Raw genomic sequence first — 21,208 nt, 5'->3', positions numbered from 1 at the left:
AATTAAAACTTTGTGATAAATAGTAATTAAAGGTATTAATAAAGCAACTTTGAAAATTGATGTTAGCATCAGCCCTGCCAGAAGAGGGGCTCAGGCAGGTTCCTGTATCCAAGAGGTCCCAGTGGAATCAGTAGGCTCTGTGAGGGCAGCAGGAATTCAGTTTGTATTTTAAAATACAAACTGCTCATCTAACACCCGCAAAGCAGCAAGGCTGCAGCTTTATGACTGCTACATTGAGCCCTGGCTTTTCTACACACTGTCTGCAAGTCCTGCTCATAACTGTTAAGATTTGGGGAATCTTCTTAGTCTCGACCGTCTGGGCTTGACAATTAACTATCCCCTGAAAAGTTTGGTGGTTTGGTGGGTTTTTTTTAATGTGAATTTCATGTAGGTCACAAACACAAGTACCTCTAAGCCAACATGGTTTACAGGCTGTGCTGTGTGTCAGAACATCTGCCTAGATCCCATACGAGTGAAATGGGAGGTCCCACCAAGCAATTGTAGTTAGGCCATGGGAACAGTTAAGACCTATAGGTTAGTTCTTATCTGATCTGCACTAAGTCCCAAAGCAGTGGGAAGACCGTCTACACGTACAAAGTGAAATGTGGTTATGAAAAGCCACTGAGAGCCCAAGATGGAACTGTAGAGGTGGTTTTCTGTTTCATTGCTCTTACCCGCTCTGCAGAATTGCATTTAATTTGTTTGGTCCAACATAACAACAAAAACTGACCCTTAATTTCAGCATCAGCTGTTGGCTGAAGCAAATCAGTGGAGAAAAAGCATTGGAGAGGCAGGCAAACCATCCGTTCAATTTGTGTTTGCTGGCATCTGCACGGCCATTCACAGGAGAGGCAGATTCACTTTCAATCTGAGGTCAATCCGATTGAGAGCCAGGACTGGCGAGTAGGGAAATTTAAGAGCATTATATTGTTTGGACTGATTCTGGAATCATTGTACTCTGCCGAGAGTCGTACTTTGTGGGCGGTGACTACAGTGCTATAATTACCACTATAATTACACTGGCATGTTTCCTTCTTGGCGAGCCCCATGGAATTACAGTCCCGTTACCTGACCAGAGTTTCTGATAGTCCTAGCACGATGGGCGATAGCACTTTTTTTGGCCTGGCCACAGTCTGGTAGGGTTAGTATTAATTGGAAGGCCAGGAATGCCAAGACAGTTTCTTCCAGAGGGAAAACAAAAAGATGTTGTCAATGTCCACTTGGACTGCAGCTATCAGGAGGTGAGGTGGAGGAGGAACCAAGGAACCAAGGAATCTGGCACTGCAAAGGAGAAGGACACCCTGGGACGAGCAAATCTCACCCATCTTTAACTTCTGCCTCAGGTAACTGCATCATAAATACACATAAGCTGCATGTGTCTGATAAATATGTCAGCCATGACAAATTATTTGCATTAGCCTTTGGCATTAATATCATAGTGGTCATTCTCATCTCTCCTACAGCTATTGTTTCAGGATTTGGTGGGTTCAAAAATGCAAAAACATCTTGTGTTGCAGGTGGAACCCGGTTCACCTGTAGGTCTTGATCCTGCCCATAATGAAACACCTGTTAACCTTGAATCGTGTAAAACCAGGAGGACACCGTATATACCAGGTGGTCTTCTGATAGGGGACTCAGATAACACCTTTTTGCTTTATATGAAAGCATGTTTTTCCCAAAATCAAAGAGGATTTCTGCAGGAGAGCTGTGATGAGTCTCCCTGCTCCTCCGAGCAGGATCTGACACTGCAGCCCTCGGCTGGGAGACGGAGCTCGCTGTGTCCCAGCAGGACATTGTCTGGGTGAAACCAGAGACTCCGTATCTTTCACAGATTCTCCTTTTCTTTGTATCACACAAGGGAATTCAGTTTTGGTGACTTCACTGAACAATCCTCTCAATCAAAGCTTCTTCTCAAAACTCTTTTCTCTAGTTTCTGATGTATTTTTCTCCCTGCGGATTTGGAGTCCGACCTGGGAATATGGGCGTTACAGGATGTTCAGCACTTCTCTGCGTCAAGCCACAGCTGACTGAGGTAGCCACTTCACTCAAGGAAATTATTTGAGGTTTTGTGAGAGCCTCTTGACAGTAGGTAAAGATTGTTTCAGCTTGTGGGAGTGCCAGCTAGAACCCTTTATAACCTGAATGACATGTAATGTCATAAAAACTCCTGCTAAAACTCACTCTGTCCTTTCAAGATGGCAATTTTGACATCAATGTCTGTCTTTTCAACCATCACATAGCAGCTCATCTGGATAAGAAATCGCAAGTCAGAGATTGCCTACAAGTATCTGCTAGCAAGACTCCCTTCCATGTATTATTTTAGCTAAGAATGTAACTCAGCATGTCTTGCAGATCTCTTCCCCATTCTCTCAGGGGAAAAAAAAATGTACTACTGTGAGAAAAAGAAAGACGTAGATGCTTTTGGCCAATGCTCTTATCTGGTGACTAAGCAGACTGTAGGCTGATATGTCTCAATCTGAACAGCCACATTTTGACGACCCTTTCGCACATAATTACCAACAGAGCTTCTATTTTTCTTTAGCTAGTGCAGTAGTCACAGAAATCATGACTGCTCGGCATTATCTGCCTTATATTAGTTGTAATCACATCACATTTTTGTTTATATCCACAAGTAATAAAAACCATGCATATCTTTAGTTTGACTTAAAGAATAAAGTAAATACATAATTCTGGCAAATTGTTTGGAATTATAGTTTAACGGCATCTGGTTCAGATATTCTGCTGTAAATTGTTGGCACCGACATTGCCACTTTTTTTTTATTTGAACCAATATATTCTCAGAAACATGTGTTTTTCGTCCAACTTCCATGTAATCCATTTTATGAAGGCCGCAAAGCTTACGAAGTTTAAAACTTTACCTGCGCAGAAGGGATTGTTTCTGGACACTCATTACACAGCTGATTAACTGAGGAATAAACAATTCTGGCATGCAACCTAGCGTGTCTGTTGTTTTGGCTTTGTGTCTCAAGGAGTTGTCTTTCTCGAAATACCTCCCCAGGTACAATGTGTACATTCCACCCTGTTTTGCTCACAAATTACATACCTCTCTTTTATGTCAAGTCCAATATAGCTGCACCAGGTTTTCTCATTCCACATAAAAAGTAACCAATTACTTGAGTAAATACCTGTTTTAAAAATATCACAGAGTGGTTTCCTGCTGCTCTAAATACTAAAATGTTTGGCAGGATTTCTGACCCTTATAAATCTCTCAAATAGTTCATATTTTATCAAAGAAGCCAGACCATCTTTAAACCTAGTGCATAACTCATTGAGAACATTTCTCAAATACTTGATTTTTACACAAGCAATCAGAAAAAAAATGGCTGTATAATTTTTTAATATAATTAGCTCTGACTTTTCTTGTATTTCATTCTCTGTGGCTTTATTGTCAACTTCTGCTCATTCATCGCAAAAACTACAGTTACCAGAGATTCCAAAATACTAAATCAATGATAAATGGAGGAAAAGTGGCTTAAAATACAACCCTTTGAAGCTTCCCAACAGACCTACATTTACTGAGCCTAACAGGTTCTCCAGTGTCAAATCCCATTGCAGTCACTGTCAGCAGCTTTATTTGCACCATCCAAGAACCAACTTGTGGGAATTAAATCAACACGTTCCCAGAGCAGGTCCCACACCAGGAGGAACCAAGTCCAAGAGGAAACTTCCCTCGGCTCTCCCCGACCACTTTCCCAGCGATGCTTTGCAGCTCTGACTGGCTTTGTAAGGATGTGTCATTTGCAAGTCAGCACCTCGCACTAAGCCCCGAGGTGGGGAAATTACCCAGGAGAAGAGGCAACAATAAATTCCCCTGTCTTGCTTATTTTCTCAAGCCTGATGAAATCCCATTGCACTGCTGGGGCTGCACAGCACAACTTACTGTAACTCTACTGTGAAACGCGTTTAGTCACAGATAAAAAAACCCAGAATCCAGACCTTGGCACACCTTCCCCACAGCATCCTCTTCCCTTTTGAAGTCATTGGCCTCTCCGTCCTTCGTAACTGGGTGTGCTCATTCTCTCCCTGTTCGCCAGAGCCTCTTGCACAGCATTCCTCAGCCTTCACCTGCCCGAAATGGTAGCTCTTCTCCCTAAAAACTCCAAACAATTAAATGCTTCCCATTTAAAGGTAGTTGCAAAATGCTTGTGCTACTGCTTGATCATATAAAGTTTTAATCAAATCATGAAACACTCTTAAAAAGTAAAACCTATGTATGTTAACTAAAGGGAACTCAAAAGTGTATTCCTAAAAGCCAACAGTCATTCAAAACTGCTGGAAGTGATCCTCTCTGAAGTGTTACTCCTCAAACATGCCATCAAACGCCTCGCAACCGGACACCATCCTGCAATCGGGTGCCTGCGTCCACGCAAGCTCCCTGCTGCTGTGGAGCAAAGCTGCAGGCTCAGTGCCTCGGGATTCAGGCATCCCAAGTCTCCTGGAAACCAGCCTCTAAATCACTGGAATTGCTAACTATTCTATAAAATTACCTGGCACTCAAACTGGCAGTCGATTGTGCTGCCAAGGAGCGAGTTACACCGTGCTCCAAAAGATGCCAAATTTGCTAGAGCATGACTTGTGTACCATGCGCATTTTTCCTGACAGCGCTCACCTTTAAATTGCAGGCGCAGCTTCTTGCCTTGCTAAGGAAGGGCTGAGTGGAACCAGATCCTCTAATCCCAGGAGCACCCTGACGAGTGACCTGGAGAGAGAAAAACAGGGAAAAATCCTACAGCTCTGAGTACCACCCGCCGCCCAGCAATGTCTGCTGAGAGGAAAAAATGGGAAATGCTCAATGTGCTGACAGCCGGCAGATTTCTTCACCAAACAGTGACACGAGGGGGTGCTATTTTAGGCACGGGTTTGGTAAAGAAAAGAGACTTGAAAATAACCTTGGATGGAGCAATTAATACAATATGGGCTGAAGGAGAGGATAAGCCTCACTAGGGCAGCCAGGGCTGCATGGTTCAAAGGACATGCTCTGAGAAAGGATGAGGCCCGGCCAGAGAAGCCAGCCAGAGGGAGGAACCTGGAGTCTGGCACATGGAGGATCCACGGAATTCCTTTAAGTCAAAAGGACAAAACCCATCCGAAAATTGTAACTTTAAGAAGAAAGATTGATGAGGAATGGCTGCAGGAGGGCATCAGACCTAAAGCGGCCGGGGAAAGGCATTAGGAGAAAGCACAATTTGTGAGGCAGAAGGAAAAAATATACATATATATTAGATGCGTAATACAAACTTGCTGGTTAGGAACAGTACATTGGTTGTTACCTCCTCCAACTGAGAAAAACTGTTGTCCCTTAGATTCTCCTGCCTGCACTCCCTTTGAGCTGCTCCCGAGTTCGTTCAGTCCCCGGTCTTTGAACACTGGAGATGAGAATCGTTAAAGTCGAGCTAGTTAGACCTAGCAAAGGCAATTTTGCAACTAAATAAGCAAAACTCTTCAGCAGTATAAAGAGTAAGAGAACAAGGGGGCCACTAGGCACTCAGGGTGAGGTAAAAATGAATAAGAAAACCTATTCCTTTAATAGACCTGTTGTCAAAAAGGGCAGAGCCCATCCCAGGGGCACAGGGGCTTTGCAGACATCTGCACTGGCACAGTGAATTCCTTAGAGGAAAGCTGCAAGTTGCAGTTTACAAGGCAGCAGCGTATTGATAAAAGGGAATTTCCACATGAGCTTGGCAGCACCGTTAAGAATTTCAATCTTAAAAAGGTGTTTCGAAGTCAAACCCTGAAGAACGATAAACAAACTTTGCACCGCTCTTTCCCAGCAAACAAACCTCCAGGCCTGGGACAAAACCAGAGAAGGCCCAGGCGAGCGGAGCCAGCGGGGGTGTCTCAGGGGCTACAAGGGGGGGTGTCAAAACGTGCCTGCTGGTGCATAGCCACGGAGCCATGGTCCTGCAGCGCGGTGTCACGTCCCGCCGAGGAGACCCTTGCTCGGGGAGGTGTGAGTGGATTTCCTCAAGTGCATTTTGACAGCTGTGAGGAAGCGGGCGGCTGCAGCAGCTGGAGACATTCCTGGCTGCGCCCCCCCCGGCGGGACCCCCGCCCCCGGCACGGCACAGCGTGCCCCGGCAGCGCCGGGGGCTCGGGGGCTGCTGGAGGAGGCAGGAGCCGCATGGGGCCTGCGGGGTCTGATGAAACATCTGATGTGCATTACGGCAGGGCAAGGGGAGACACGCACGCCCCCTCCCCAGCGAGAGCGGCACCTCTCATCACCTGCTAGAGGTTTTCCGACACCCCCCCCCTCCAGCTACCGGTCAAAAGGGAGCAGCCAGAGCTGGCTGTGGGGTTTCTCGGGGGGGGCGGGCGGGCGAGCGCGCGCTTGCAAGGGTGATGTGCCCCCCCCCCAACCCCGGTGGAAGGGGATCAAGGAAGGCAGTGTCCGGCTCTGCTCAGCCGGCCGGATCCGCACTTAAGTACCACGTCCCCTCTCCCAGGTTCCCCCCCCCCCCAAGTGATGCATTTGGCCCAAATCCCCTCGGAACTCGCAGGATACAAAATCCCAAAGGAAAAAAAAGGGGGGAGGAAGTGGAGGATTTCCAAGAAAGTCAGTGCAATAGCTACTTCGGAGAGGGATTTTCTTTTTCTCTTTTTCTTTTTCTCTTTTTCTCCTTTTCTCTTTTTCTTTTTCTCTTTTTCATCAAGTCTTGCAATGAGGCGTGAGTGCCGCAGGACGGCCGGCTCCGGGCACGGACACCCCCGCTACCCCCCGCGCAGCCCCGCGGAAGTTGCCTTCCCGTCCCCGCGGCTGCGGAGGTACCAGCCGCTCGGTGCTGCCTCCCTCCCTCCCAAGCAGTACGCTTGTCAAAATCCCGCTTTTTCACCTTTTTTTTTCTTTTTTTTTTTTTTCACCCCCTCCACTGATACCGCCGGAGGGAGGCACCTTTGCACCCCCCTCCTTCGCCGCCGCCGGGGGTGCAGTCCCTGTCCGCTGCCCCCCCCCCCCCGCACGCCCATCCCCCGCGGTGCGGGAAGGGGGGGCCGGGGGAGGCGGGAGGCTGCAACCTGCCGGCGGGGCAGGGCCGGCCCCCGGCGGGCGGGCGGAGCGGGGCGGCGGCTGCCATTGGCCGCGGCGCGGAGCGACACCTGCTCGGCTCCCTCATGCGAGTGACACCGGGGCTCGGCGGGGATATTTGAGGCACCCTCCGGCGCCGCTACCGCCACTCCGCGCTCGCCGCCGCGCCGGGCACATGCGGTTCGCAGGGCCGCGGCGAGGAGCGCGCTGGGCCCGGGTGCGGCACCCCGCGGGGGAGGACGCGGCGGCGGCGGGGGGAAGGCGCGACCATGTGCGCGGAGCTCCGCGGCAAGCTGCTGGCCCTGGCCCTGCTGCTCGCCAGCGCCCGGGCGGCGGCGGGCACTGAGGCCACCCACCCGCCGGAGGGGCCGCAGGACAGGACCCCGCAGCAGAAGGGCCGTCTGTCCCTGCAGAACACAGGTACGGCGGGGCGGCGGACGGGGGAGGGTGGGGGTGCAAAGGTGGTGTCTTCCCCCCCCCCCCATCGCCGCTTCTTGAGCACCGGGGAAATAACCGCGTTGAGTTATGACAGGCGTTTTATTTCGGTGTCCGACTGTCAGGCATAAATCATCAGAGGAAATAAGAGCTCGCTCCTAATTACCTTTAAAGCCCGGCTTTCCCAAGCACGTGTTGCCCTTGCAACAGCCGCGGCAGCACTCCGGGCGAACCGCCTCTGCAGCCGCGCCGGGCACAAAGTCGGTGCCGAACGGCCCCGCACCGGCGGGGAGCGGGGCCGGGGGCGGCGGGGAGCCCGGCGGAGCGGGGCCCGGCCCGGCCCGGGGGATGCTGCCCGCCGCGGGGTTGCTGGGCTGGGAAGGAGAAAGTTTCTCGGCGCAGCGTTTGAAACCGGGTCGAGGGGTGGGGGGGTGACGGGAGGGAAGGGGAAGCGGCTGGAAATGACTGGTGCTTTGCCTCCTCCATAGGGAGTCGTGCAATGATGCAACGGACCGGGGGTTTCTTTCCTCCTCTCCCGCCCCCTGCGTTCCCTCCCCCGGGTATTATCTGCCTAGAAAGAGAGAGCTGAGGCGTGCACTTTGCTGGATCGCTTCCCAGCCGTGCAAAGAGAGAGCGCGGGATCCAGACGCTTCCCTTCCCCCCCCCCCCTTTTTTTTTTTAACACTCTCAGTGCTGCGAGACGTGTTTAAACACACACGAGCAGGAATGCACGAATGCCCATTAGGGACTGCCACATGTGAATCACGGCACTGTGCAGTTCTCAGCACGCTGGAGCCAGGACATGTGATCCGGCAAAGGGTTTGCATCCGGATGCCAACACAAGCACTACAGCTGAGCTCCCGGCCCCAAAAAAGCCCAGCTCCGAGCTCTGCAGCGCTCCACAAAGAGCTCCATTTTTTCCCCCCCCGCGGTGCGTGTTTGCGCAGCTTTTCGCGTGTGGCTGAGACAATCCCAGGAGCCGACCTCGGGGCTGCCGTGTCCCACCCCCAGATGCACTTCGGGGCAGGTAGAAGGGGGAGAAAAAAGAGAAAAAAGCAGCGGCACTGATTTGGTTTTGAGCTGGGGGGGGGGGGTGGGGGGGAGGTTCGTGTGAACTCTGTCAGACTCCGCATTTACATCCGCGGCTCGTCTCTCTGCCTTGCAGCGGGTTGAAATTATATCGAAAGTTGCTGTAAAGACTTGCAAATGGACCGCATGGCGAAGGGGGAGGCTGGGGATGTCTGAAACATGCTGCGGTTCGGAGGGGGATTAGGCTGGCTCCCAAGGGCGAGCTTTAATTAAAGGTACCGCTAGGGCACAGAGTACAAGAATTCTTAGCATCCTCAGTTCTGGTCTAAAAGCTGCCCCTGTTTAACTTTATACCCAGGCTTTTTCAGCAACCACCTTCCCTCTGGCAGTACTACTACATCCTTCTTTTTTTTTTTTTTTAAAGGACCAGAAGCTGTCTTGTTAAGAATTAAGATTTTGGGGTTTTTTTTCTAAGTGAGTATTAGACAGCTTTTTTTTTTTTTTTTTCAGTATTACATAACATCTGAAAGGGCAGGATAAACACGTATGTACCAGCTAGCTCCAGTAGATCTATTTTATGTACTACATATATAATATTTTTTTCCCAATTGATTTCTGCATAGGTGAGAACATAGTTGCAGCTTTATGCAACACTCAGTGCAAAGGACTTTATTTTGGGAGTTTTGCCATTAACTTTGTAGACATCGCAACAAGGGAAACCCAGCTGTCTGTAAAAAAACATTGTGCTAAATAGCCAGAAACTAGCTCAAAGTGCCAGAAATGAGAAATTTTAGCTCTCTGCATCCTGGGCTTCTTGTTTTGGCACTTGAATTTGATGGGGGACTTTGTACAAGTCAGCAAAAAATCATGCCCATTCTTTGCTCCTGAGGAATGCAAAAGCATTAAGACAGTTCTCAAGTGAAATAGCTTGACGTAAGCATAGTGGATTTGGCACTTACTACTTGGATATCACTTTCATAACATAATACACCCAAGTTTTGGCCTAATTTCTGTAAAAAGTGGGCATGCTGTGGGTACAATAACTGTTGTCACATGTGTTTTTTCTTTTGAACTGATGATGATAGCAAAATAACTCTTTCCCTCCCCACCCTACCCACCACCAGCTTCTGTGAACAGTTCTTCAAATTAACTGTAATCAATACTCATTTTAGCTGAAATCCAGCACTGCCTGGTTAATGCTGGCGATGTGGGATGTGGAGTGTTTGAATGCTTTGAAAACAATTCTTGCGAGATCCGAGGCTTACACGAGATCTGCATGACATTCCTGCACAACGCTGGAAAATTTGATGCCCAGGTAACACAGTGAAATGTCCTGCGTATCTGCTTGCTTCCAATATACGCATGGCATGCATTTTAGTTCTTTAACATATCTTTGGGGAAAAAAAATTACCATTACTGAGCAAATCTACTTCTGCACATAACCAGCTTCAATAAGATTTTTTTTTTTTCTGTTGAAGGGCCCAGAATCAAGACCCTAGAGCAGTGGTGTGCAGCCTGTCCCAGCAGACAGGCTGTCTCCAGCCACAGCTCCCTGTGATCACTTCTTCCACCTGTACCCAGGATAACTAAATCAGAACACTAATGTAGCTGAACGTGGCTTCAGAAACGCTAAGCAGCTTAAGCATCTACACCGTGTTTGTTCAAAGCTGATTCTGAAATGCAATTTGGGCACCCAGTTCATTTAGATGTATCGAAATATTTCCCAATGTGCAGTTGGTTCTCAAGACTTGCACACAACCAGTACAGGCAACCTCCTAAAGCTGCTCTATTCAAATAAGTCTTTGGTTCGAGCACTGATGTTAAAATACATTACTTAGATGGTATGCAGTATTAAGTTTGTCTCCTTCATTTTCTCCCCAGACCATTTATGCATCATTGAGACATCCTGTTATTATGTCTTGTAAACCTACTCTCCCATTTCAGTGTGGAGGGAAGGAAGAGAACATTACAACCGCCAGCAGCATTTGGCTTGACCGTGCAGTTTACAGTATAACTTGACTAAAAGCACCAGCTACATGGCACTGTTAAAAGCATGGTATTAAAGTGCAGGATTCAGCCTGTTCCATGAGGGATGGTGGGACCACCCAGTAGGAAACACTTTTTGAAGTGCTGGAGTTCTAAGCTCAAATTCTCAAGGACGTACAAAGGGTCTGGCTAGCCATTAAACCAGGAATTGTTTCTTCTGTGGGTATCTGAAAACCTTCAACTTAATTTCAGGTGGCTTCCAGAAAATGCTCATTTATTTTTACACAATATTCTGTCAGTGAACAAAGTTGACCAAAGAAGTAAGCCCTCTTGGGAGAGAAGCGTGCCTGTGAAGGCTGAGCGTAGCAGTTGGTGCCTGTTCCCCAGAATCCTCAGATACTGCTAATCAAATACAGCCCATTTCTCATCCAGGCTGTCTCCGTTGCAGTGCAGAAGTATTAAACCCCTGGAGCTTTATTTAATATAGAAGTGACTTTAGCCTCTGCTATGACATGGCTTTTTGTGGCTCATCTCTATTATCTACAGTTATTTCAGGCTGCATTAAATGACAAGACTAACATTGGCCATTTTCTGTTCTCTGTTGTCTGCTCTCCTTCCCTCTCTCAGAAACCTGAGAATTGATGTCAGGCTTGGTTCGCTTAAGAATTTTCTTTTTTATCCTTATTTGCCTAATGTACTGCAAATGTTTGTTCCTGAAGGGAAGGGCAAGTAAGTGCCTTTGGTATAGGGAATAGAAGATGACTGAAGCAGTTCTTTGATCAGCAAGAAACATTTCTGGCTTGAAACAATTTGGGGACAAAATCTGCTTGCAGGTCTGGGTGAATCTTTGTTAATGTCAGTGGAGCTGTGCCAGTGTACCTTTTGAATAAAGGTTAACAAGAATTTGGTCTTCATGAAGCACTTGTATAAAACAATCTGAAGCTAGTGAAGAGATAGAGGCAGCGCAGGAGGCTTCCCCACTTCCTTCAGCAAAGGGAGTCTGAGCAGAGCTGTCAGACTGCAACGCATGCACCGTGTATGGCAGCTATAGTATCAGATAGCAAGGAGAGAAAAGGAAGGGATGGTTTTGATGCCCACTAAGCAATTGAATGAAGGAATCACAAACAGTGGTTAAAGAGATGCTGTTAAAGCAGCTTTTCTGCAACTTTTTTAGTTTCTTGATTTGATTTTTGTAATCTCACTTAGAATTTCTTGCAGCAAACAAGCATCAAGACACTATAGGATTACTAATAGTGCTGATTTGAGTCCCTCTCTGGGGAAGTGGTAGTAGGGAAAATACTGACAGATGGGGAATGAGGCAGGTGCATATAGATGGTGCATACATGTCTATGAGTTTGCAAACTAATGTCAAAATTTAAAAAAAAAAAACAAACTAATTTGAAGTTACTGAATGGTCATCTGCTTGTGGTCCTGGAGACCTCATCCATGGCAGGATGCCCTCCCCTTTGTGTGAACCTGCTGTGCTGACACCCCAGAAGCGAACAAAGCTAGTAACTCCAGCATCGAATTATTTCAAGGTGCCTACTTTTGCCCTTTCCCTTGTTGAGCGTTCGGCTTTGGGGTAGAAGAAACCTCAAAATACCAGTGAGGAAGCCCCGTGCATTCAGCTCCACTGCAATAGCAAGGCCAGGTAACCTGGCATGCTCTCTAAGGGCAGAGAAACAAAGAGAAGAGGGGGAAAAGCTATTAAGTGGTACCCTTAGCAATCTAATAACCCTTGACATTGTACTACAGAGGAGCAGCTAGCTGGGCATAAATCAGCTGCTGTGCTTAATGGACAAAACTACAGACCTACTCAATTTCTTTTCTTCTCAGGGAAAATCCTTCATTAAAGACGCTCTGAAGTGTAAGGCTCATGCCTTGAGGCATAAATTCAGCTGCATCAGCCGTAAGTGCCCTGCCATTAAAGAGATGGTGTTCCAGTTACAGCGGGAGTGCTACCTGAAGCATGACCTCTGCTCCGCTGCCAAGGAGAACGTCCAGGTCATTGTGGAGATGATTCACTTCAAAGACCTGCTGCAGCATGAGTAAGTGCCTCCGTGCTAGTGCAGGCAGAGGTGTGGGAGCTCCTTCCAGGAGCACGATGGTGCCAGTGGGCTGTGCATCTGCCCAAGAGCTGTTTCACCTCCTTCCGGCCTTAAGCACGTCTCTTTTTCCCATGTACCAGGCCAGGGTAATGCTTTCTTCGCAGGGGCCCTTGAAGATGAGTTCCTTTACAAAGGGCTAGATGTGACTGTGGCAGGGAATGAAATGAGTTGAAGTTGGATCTGGCTGTCTGGTCCTTCAGCAAATACAGTGTCAGTGTCTGCTATTTGTAGAGGCATCTCACAATGTCCCCGTGCTTTCTGAGCTCAAAGGAACTCCTGACCCCAGTATCTTGTTAAAGATGACAGCTAGAGAAGAAGGGGGAAGAAGGTCTGTGCAAAGTTGTCAGTAAGATGATAATTATTTCTTTAAATACATACTTTCAAATGTCTTGTAGTTAATTGTCCCTGAAAGGGCTGCAGTCCCCCAGGTAATCTCCCATTCATTTTATTCCTTGTTAATCTCAGATGCTTTTTAATAAAACATGGAGGTGTACAAAATGAAGGCACAAGTCAGATTTAGAGGAGTTCATCCCTCTGGCTGGGAACACAGCTGTCCTCCGAGGAATGGCAGGCACGAATCCTATTTAGAATTGATCAAAGCTGCTACGTGACAGCAACAAACCAGGCACAAGCTGTTGGTACCAACTCTTTGTGCACAGATGCAAAAATCGGAGCCTGTTTTTCTTGCAGGTGAACATCTCACTCCCAAACAAGACTGAGCCACAGCCTGGCAGCAGGCTTACCTTGAAGTATCTTCCTACCACGCCTCTGTGCCTTCTTATCCCTAGCGGATATTAGCACAGAAACCCCCAATCCCAGCAATCATGACAGATACTTTTTTTTTTTAGAATCATTTCTTCTGGACTTTTAGCCTTGCATTTCCACTGGTCTCCAAAGGAGCTGTGCCATGATTCCCTTGCTTTCTGTTGATAACCACCCCCCTAATACTTAAGGTGCAGTCGCAGAAAGACGCTTTGATGCCAGTTTACTCTCAAATGCTGTAGTTTGTACGAGCTGAACATGGTGGCCTGAACGCAAGGCCCTTTCCATGGACATTCCTGAGGCTGGGATCAAAGGTGTGGCAGATCTTGCCCTTGCCAGGGCTGCTGGCTGTGCCGAGGGCGAAGGACAGCATCCTGCTGCCTGGGGGAGAGGAGAAGCGGGGCTCTGTCCTGCACAGCAGCACCTCTCTGGGGGCACTGCTCAGGCTGTGTTAGTGGGTGATAAATTTGGTACTTGGTACCAGTTAATCCTCCCACCCTCATCATTTGGAGATGAGAAGAACTATGAAAGTCAAAAGCCTGTCCAAAGAGAAGTAAGTTTTCTGTGTTTTATAAACAGGCTAAAAGTAGGAATGCTCAAAGGTAGCTGCTTATTTCTGGGGAGGTTCTCGGTTTGAGAAGACGGATCATTCAGCTGAACACCTATCATTCGCACGATCTCATTTAGAGCTTCCTACACTTCGTTTTCAGCATCTCACGGAGTCAGAGCTTAGCTTTCTTATGTGGGAGTCCCCAAATAGAAGCCAGCCAACCTCCTCCCCTCCCCTAAATTTAGAGGCCATCTCTGAAGCTTTTGAACTAAGGAACTTGTTCAAGATCAATAGGCAAGTCTGGCAGAGCTGGAAATAAAATCACGTCTGCTGACTTGCAGCCTTGTGCTCAGTTCAGGTACTACGGTCAGGCCAGCTGAAATGCAGAAAGTAAAACAGCGAAGGAGAAATGGGCCAGTATTAATCCGCAGGGCTCTGGCAGACTCTGAATACCTGAAATATTTGGCAGCTGAGCCACTTTTTAGTCTTACCAGCAACCTTTTTCTTACAAAGATTTTTGTAAAGGTTATACCCAATTTCAACAACTGATTTCTCTATTACTTTTTTTTCCTCCTTCTGCTGGATCACTTTGCATGCGATACGCTCGGTTCTCTCCCATCTTCTATTTTACATTTAAAACAAACACTAAGAGCGGAGAAGCAAGCGGCAGCTCTCAGACTTGTTCTCCAACTGGTTTATTCTGACTGTTTTCTCCCGATGAGTGTTGAGGAACATGATCAGGGTGGTGAAGTCTCCTCCCGAGTCAGCTGCGGTGGGGTGGGGGTCAGGCTGACTTGCTATGGTGGAAGTGGTGACAGGCCCTGGCAGAGCGGTTGCTGCTGCATTCCAAGTAACTTTTTTTTTTTTCTTAAAAAACAGCAGAAACAATCCAAACATGGGAAATATTTTGAGATAGGGGAATAGGTGTCTCTCCAAGATTAGTCATTCAAAATGAGTTTAAGCAGTTGGGCAAAGTAAAATCAGGGTAGTGTCAGACACTGATTATAATCTGTTGGTTTTCCTCGTCTCTTAGTTCATGGGAAGAGATTTAGGCTTGTCCACAGCCACCAGAGCTGGTGGACAGTGTGCCCAGAAGGTGCACCCCCACCACCCCATACAACCACAACTGCTGACCCCAGGTAGTTCTCCACTTGCACCGTGGATGCTTCCTACCGTGGAAGACTTAAGCCCGTCCTTCTGGGCCCATTAGCAGCTGAGCGGTTGTGTCAATAGACAACATCAATATTGACTCACAAAACTTGTGACTGCAACTATTTTAAAATCACTGCACTTGGTGACCCGTGGCTGAGGAAGCCGAAGTGCCTGTGCTCGGGCTGTGTTGTGCTGTGGGGCCACAGAGGGATGGGGGGGATGCAGAAACGGTAATTTGGCCATGGCTCCTTTGGAGTCCATGTTTGGTTGGGAAAAGGTATATACTGAAAGCTGCACTCAACTCTGTAAGAAAATGAAGAAAAAAAAAAATTGGTGTGGGGAGAAATAGTGGTACCAAAATGGATTTGCATGTGTCTGAGCTCTGTGCAGTTGGATCCTGAGTCCAGACAGGATCTTGCCTGTGGTGGAGATCAACACCTGGTGCTTCAAGGCTAAAGATGATGAGAAAAGTCAGAGAATCTCTAGTTGAGTATCTGCTGCTCTTCACAGAGGTGAGGAAATGCCTCCCTCTTGCAGACTAGTGATCAGTGTGTGCTCTGTACCAGCCATTCACCTGGAGATAGCAAGCTGTTTGAAGCTGATGGCTCTGGACATGACCAGGTTTCCTTTGTCATGTAACCTGACTAATAAAATGAAGCGGCATGGAAAGAGATAGAGAGAGAAGGTGTGAGATTTTCCGTTTGACGGCCCCATTTGCTAAGTGCGTGGAGCTCATATATTCCTCTGGTGGACGTTACAGTTCTCGCAGAGCATCTCCTGTGGGGGAGCAATCAAGCAGATCCAGCACTTGGGTGAAGCTTCGTTTGACTGGATGCCATCATGTGCATTTCTTACAGCAATATGGCTAATGAGAATATAAAACGTTGCATAATAAACATGGTGCAGAATTGCTCTACAAAGCTGACAAATCAGTGGGTAGCAGGGGGCTAACGCTACTGAACTGTGCTGCGCACAAGGGAGGGTAAAGGCAGAGAGGCCGTTACACTTGTTTACTGACAGATAACCCGTATATGGTTTTTCTCTCACTGTTTCCTTTACCTCTAGGCCATATGTTGACCTAGTGAATATCCTGCTCACCTGTGGGGAGGAGGTGAAAAAGGCAATAACAAGAAGTGTCCAGGCCCAGTGCGAACAGAACTGGGGAAGTCTCTGCTCCATCCTCAGCTTCTGCACCTCAGCTGTGCACAGTGATGCCATCCTGGGTCCCGAGAAGAAGGCGGGTGAAGCCAGCAAAGCTGCTGCTGGCCGCGGGGACATGCTGGCTCACTCCGACTCTGACCACAGGGAGAGCTCACGAGCATCTAAGGGAGAGAGAGGTACTAAGGGTCACTTGAACACCCATGCCCGAGTGAAAGCTGGGGGCCACGGTCCCAAAGGGGCACATGGCATCATGGACCGGGCAGACGAACTGTCCGACTTCTCTGACATCCGGAGGTGAAAAAAGGCACCAACTCCCTGTTTTTCCCCCCCGTTCTCCCCCTCCACTGGAAACCTCCTCCGTTGAGTCCCATCTTCCCGTCTATGGACATTCCAAAGCATTTCCCATTCAGAGGTCAAGCACAGGGCATTGCAAGATATATATGGACCTCAGCAACAGTGTATATAGTAGCAAAGGGAGAGCAGTGGTAATGTGTTATCAATCCAGTAAACTCAACACTTGAGCAGCCACCAAATGTGGCAAAACGTCTCTGAGTAAATTCGTTTCCCCTTTTTTTATGAAACGAACATCAGTTGAAATTTAGGATCTTGTTTGGGGGTTGTTGGGTTGTTTTGGGGATTTTTTTTTTTTCTTGGTCCCCTTGGCTGGGGAGAAGGTTCCAAGAAGGCTCTGCCAGATTGCATGTGGTGCTTGTGGCTTAGCATCTCCGAAGGTTTAGGGTGCAGCCTTGCAGCAGATGGCTGAATTCCAGGGGGATTTGGTTTCTGCCTGTGGCTGAGAATGCAAGAGCTCAAGGCTCTGTATGTGAGGCTCTCTAATGAAATAGCTACCCTGTCTCTTGCACAGGAACCATGCAGTCTGGAGCTCCACCGCTTTCTCTTAACTAACTTCTGAGCCATTGTTCCCATCTGGGTGATGCCGCCTAGTTTAAGTGCCCCGTTTTGTATTTTAACCACTGCATAACTTGACACTTGCTAATCCAGTCACTTCAGCATATCGAAGGTGAGTAGTCAGCTTCCAGGACAAGGCAATGTGACTGTTAAGACTTGCACAGTATGGAGGACCCCTAAGAGTATGCTCATGGACCTCTAAAACCCCTGTGCATATTATCTGCTTACACCTGCCCGCTCAGTGATAGAGGTCCTCCGCCCTTATGGACAGCCCAAGCTTAAAAGAATGGGCGTAGGCTCAGACAGCAGAGGACCTTGTATACTTAGTTCTTCTGTAGGGCTGCGTTGAAGGCCCATCAGGAATCTGTCTCTCCTTAGCAGTAGCTTGGTGGGGTTTGCTGGGGTGTGGAACCCCACTCCAACCTGCCTATCAGCCGTGGTTTATCCAAATGCCAAAGATAAGGAGAGCAGCTTGACCTGGGTTTTTTTGATTGTCATGCAGATAATGACCACCAATCTCTGCAGAATGAGTTATTAAAGATGAAGAGTGTCAAGAGCTTATTGTCTCTAAGCAGTTTTAAGTGTGAAGGAGGTGTGTGGACAGTTCTCTCCTACCCCCTATGCAATTGTAGTTCTCACGTTGCAGATTTGCAGTCCTATATCCCCTGATACTGTACTGGAAATGAAGGTTACAGCATCCATGGGGACAGAGGGGTGAGCTCTTCTGTTTCCTCTAGAGAAAAAGCAAGTTTTCTTAGAAAGCAGGAATCGCACCAGGGATTTGAGCCTTCTCATTTAGAAAGTTTGGGAGGAAAGCTGTGGGGGCAGGAAGGCAGTTCAGTAGAGACAGAACGTACCCAGTGAACTAACGTACGTCTTGTCGCATGGTGGGAAGGAGCTGTATAAACAGTAGAGGGTGTTGGAATTTGGCTACAATTTCCAACTCAAAATTTTAGTTACTGCTAAGTGAACACAGCTCCTAATAGCTATATTCAGGGTTTAATGCATGTATCCACCCGCAGAAGTTACAGGCATTGCTTTTAATAGAAGCCACGTAGGAAGCAAGAGAGGACCATTAAGTTGAAAAGGTGTGCGTGTGTGTGATCACCAGGTCTTTGTTTAAAGAAATGACCTTGATCCTGCTTGAATTTAGCTAAATTCTGTGACAAAATTTTCATGTAACTTAATTGGGAAGAGGTGGGATCGAGCCAGGTACTGTAAGCGATGAAGACTCTGTTGACCTGAGGAGCAGAGCTCCTGGCAGCAAAAGTGCCAGCTGCCCCGTTGGGTGGTAGAACAGCCCTCCCACGGATGGGGCACTTCCCATGGAGGAGCTTGCCAAGGTTGGTTAGGGCCTGCCTCTGATGGCTAATTGCTCTGCTCCAAAAACTTAAGTGGCTGCTGGTGGTACCATAAGAAGGCTTCAAGCGTGCCTCCATGGGTTTCCTGTGAGCATCCTCTCCCCCTTTGTGGCATATAGCCACCATGAAGAACAAGCTCAAACCAAAAAGACAATCCAAGCATTTTAGCAAAAAATTTAAAAAAAAAAAAAAAAGCAAAACAGAAACAACTCGCTACCAATGTAATGTTCTTGCATAGAACTAAAATAAGATCCCTCTCTCACTAGAGGTCTGATTCATCAATGGGAACCAAACATATAATCTACATCCTTGAATGTCTCAGTCAACATATCACCTCAGCATGCATACAGTTTTATTTGTATTCATTTGTTCTGTGGGGAAAATTGTATATTCCCCTTGTTTAGTCAATGAAAATTGGGGGTGGGGGAGGGAGGGGGAGTGGGGATGCAAGCTGTGGGTGGGAGGGATTTTTGTATAAGGCATAACTTTTTTTTCCTCTGTGTGTGAAGATTTTATGTGTTCATCTACTGATTTCACATATGCTATTATTGTAAATATTTAACATTTCTATTTATTATAGTGTCTCCATTTAAAAAAGAACACTGCTGGCTATGATAATTTAAACGTACGTCATGACCTGTGTTGTATATATTCATGCCACTAGTATGTTTTTTTTTATGTTTAAAGCTGCGTAAATATAGTTTTATACAGTTCCATAATGTTATTGACAGCATAAATCATTTATTTATTGTTAAACCTTCTTTCATATCTAACAAATAGGGTGTGTTTTACCTGAGATTATTTTATTGTGACATCTACATAGCCTTAACTCTTTATAAAAAAGAAAAAAAAAAGTCCATTTAGATACTGTATGATGCTTTAATTAACATTCTTTATGAACTTGCTGTTCATGAAGGAGGTTTAGCTTAAAAGCCAAGGTACGAATGTTTCCTTTACACTTTGCATCTGGAATGAGCCTTGTTCTGGAATGAAAATACTGGGAGAAGCAAAATGCCTACTGGAAAAAGATAGTAAACCCTGGAAAATGCTGTCCTAACTTAAAGTGCTGAACTAAAAGGCAAAAAAGAGAAAGAAAAGGAAAAAAAAAAAAAAAAAAAAGACAAACTGTCCTTAATTCCAAATCTCTGGGAGAAAAACATACTAGTTTTATCTCATGTAGAATTTGCAGCCAAATAAGCTTGTAAAAAAAGAAAATGCATATGGCTTTAGACAAAGCTCTGTACCTTTCACACTATTATTTTCCTTAAACACTAATAAATGTTTTGAATAAGTCTGTGGCTGGGTTTTGTTTAGCTGGAATTTCAGCTCCTGCGATAAGGGGTAAGAAAAAGCCCTCTGAAGCCGGGCCAGCAGCTTGTGCCGAGGGGGGCAGAGGTAATCTGTCTGCTCGTCCTGTCCCCTGTGCCAGGCGGGCAGCGGTGCCCTGGCTGGGGCAGGACGCGGGGACAGAGGCAGCCCTTCCTCTCTATTCCCGGGACAGCCGGCACAGAGGCAGAGACCTCGTCACCGGCGTGTCATTCCCCCGGGGAGGGAGACCTCGCTGGCTGCTTAGCCGGGACCTGGCAGCTTAGTTTGAGGGTAGAAAGGGAGATGCGGCACAAGCTAGGGGATGAAAAACAGTGAGCAGAAGCTTGTGCCCTTCTGAGGCTCAGAAAGCCCCTGCTTGTTTAGGGAGGTTTTTCCCTTAGCAGGACCCGTGGATTGGGTTCTCTGCAGTGTCGGAGCCACCTCATCTGCTTTAAATCCAACTGTTCTGGTTAGGAAGGGAGTTGGGAGACGCAGATGCTTATGGGTTGTTTTTTCTCACTGCCCTGATGTTCCTGGATTACAGAAGGCCCTTGGGAGGTGGCACACTGTGCTCAGCTGGGTTGCCTATAGGCACAACTCACATCCGTAAGGGCCGGGAAAGGGATCTGTGGCTGACCACAGCACTCGCCCAGGGCAAGGTGTCGGCAGCCCCTAGCCCAGGGCCAAAGCCCCAAGCACTGGACTTCAGCCAGACCCATTAACAAATACAACAGCAACGCTTTCTAAAACCTGTAATAGCTGATAAGATTTGTCCTGCATGTACAGAAGACCCAGTCAGTCCATGTAATAGCAAGTTATCCTTTCAAAATTTTACCTTAAAACCAAAGGACATCCATTTGGCTCTCCACTGTCAGCTGTTAATAATCTATCAATACATGTGGCTACGTACAGGGATATAGCAAGCACGTACAGTAGCTGTAATTCTCTCTCGGATCACTCCATCACCATCCCAGCAATGATCACGTATCAAAATCTTAAATGCTTACTGGAATTTCAGCAAAGGAGAAAAGCAAAATCTTAAGATTTACAAAAAGCAAGCTGCAGAAACAGCACTTTGTGTTGTCTCCAAAGTCATTTTCATACAGTGTCGGGGTGTAGGCAGCAAGGGGATGGGGAAATTATGAGAAAATACCTCAGAACATAAAGCACGGGGTTTTTTTAAGGCTGCTTGCATGAAAAAGCACATTTTTAACACTCCTTCTGGGGGGTTTAAAAATAACTAATCCAGTTGAAGCCTTTGGATGAGATGGGCTTCACAAGCCTAAATGTGATTTGCAGCAATCTAGGACCTGTAGCATTTCTTTGCTTTTAGGTGCAACAACTCTTTATAATCCTGCCATGGACTGTCGTCAAACACCAACGGGAAAGTGCATCTTGCCAGCAG

At 47.2% G+C, this 21,208-nt stretch overlaps 1 protein-coding gene and 1 long non-coding RNA gene across 5 annotated transcripts in view; one reads left to right on the top strand and one right to left on the bottom strand.

The window, feature by feature from the left end:
* Positions 1 to 8,307, bottom strand: part of LOC142603886 (uncharacterized) — a 204,972-nt gene extending 196,665 nt beyond the window's left edge. For all 4 annotated transcript variants that reach the window (XR_012837792.1, XR_012837791.1, XR_012837793.1 and 1 more), the window contains exon 1: positions 7,644 to 8,307. This is a non-coding gene — a long non-coding RNA (uncharacterized LOC142603886). The remainder of the gene's footprint in view (positions 1 to 7,643) is intronic.
* Positions 7,129 to 19,787, top strand: STC2 (stanniocalcin 2). The gene is made up of 4 exons (XM_075766799.1): positions 7,129 to 7,462; positions 9,679 to 9,821; positions 12,329 to 12,540; positions 16,130 to 19,787. The coding sequence occupies exons 1-4, from the start codon at positions 7,312 to 7,314 to the stop codon at positions 16,521 to 16,523; spliced, it is 900 nt and encodes a 299-aa protein (XP_075622914.1). The 5' UTR covers positions 7,129 to 7,311; the 3' UTR covers positions 16,524 to 19,787.
* Positions 19,788 to 21,208: the final 1,421 nt, after the last annotated feature.

The sequence above is a fragment of the Balearica regulorum genome, chromosome 14, assembly GCF_011004875.1.
Source record: "Balearica regulorum gibbericeps isolate bBalReg1 chromosome 14, bBalReg1.pri, whole genome shotgun sequence".
Taxonomy (NCBI): domain Eukaryota; kingdom Metazoa; phylum Chordata; class Aves; order Gruiformes; family Gruidae; genus Balearica; species Balearica regulorum.
Note: the sequence above shows the minus strand (reverse complement) of the source record. Positions and strands in the feature narration are given on the sequence as shown.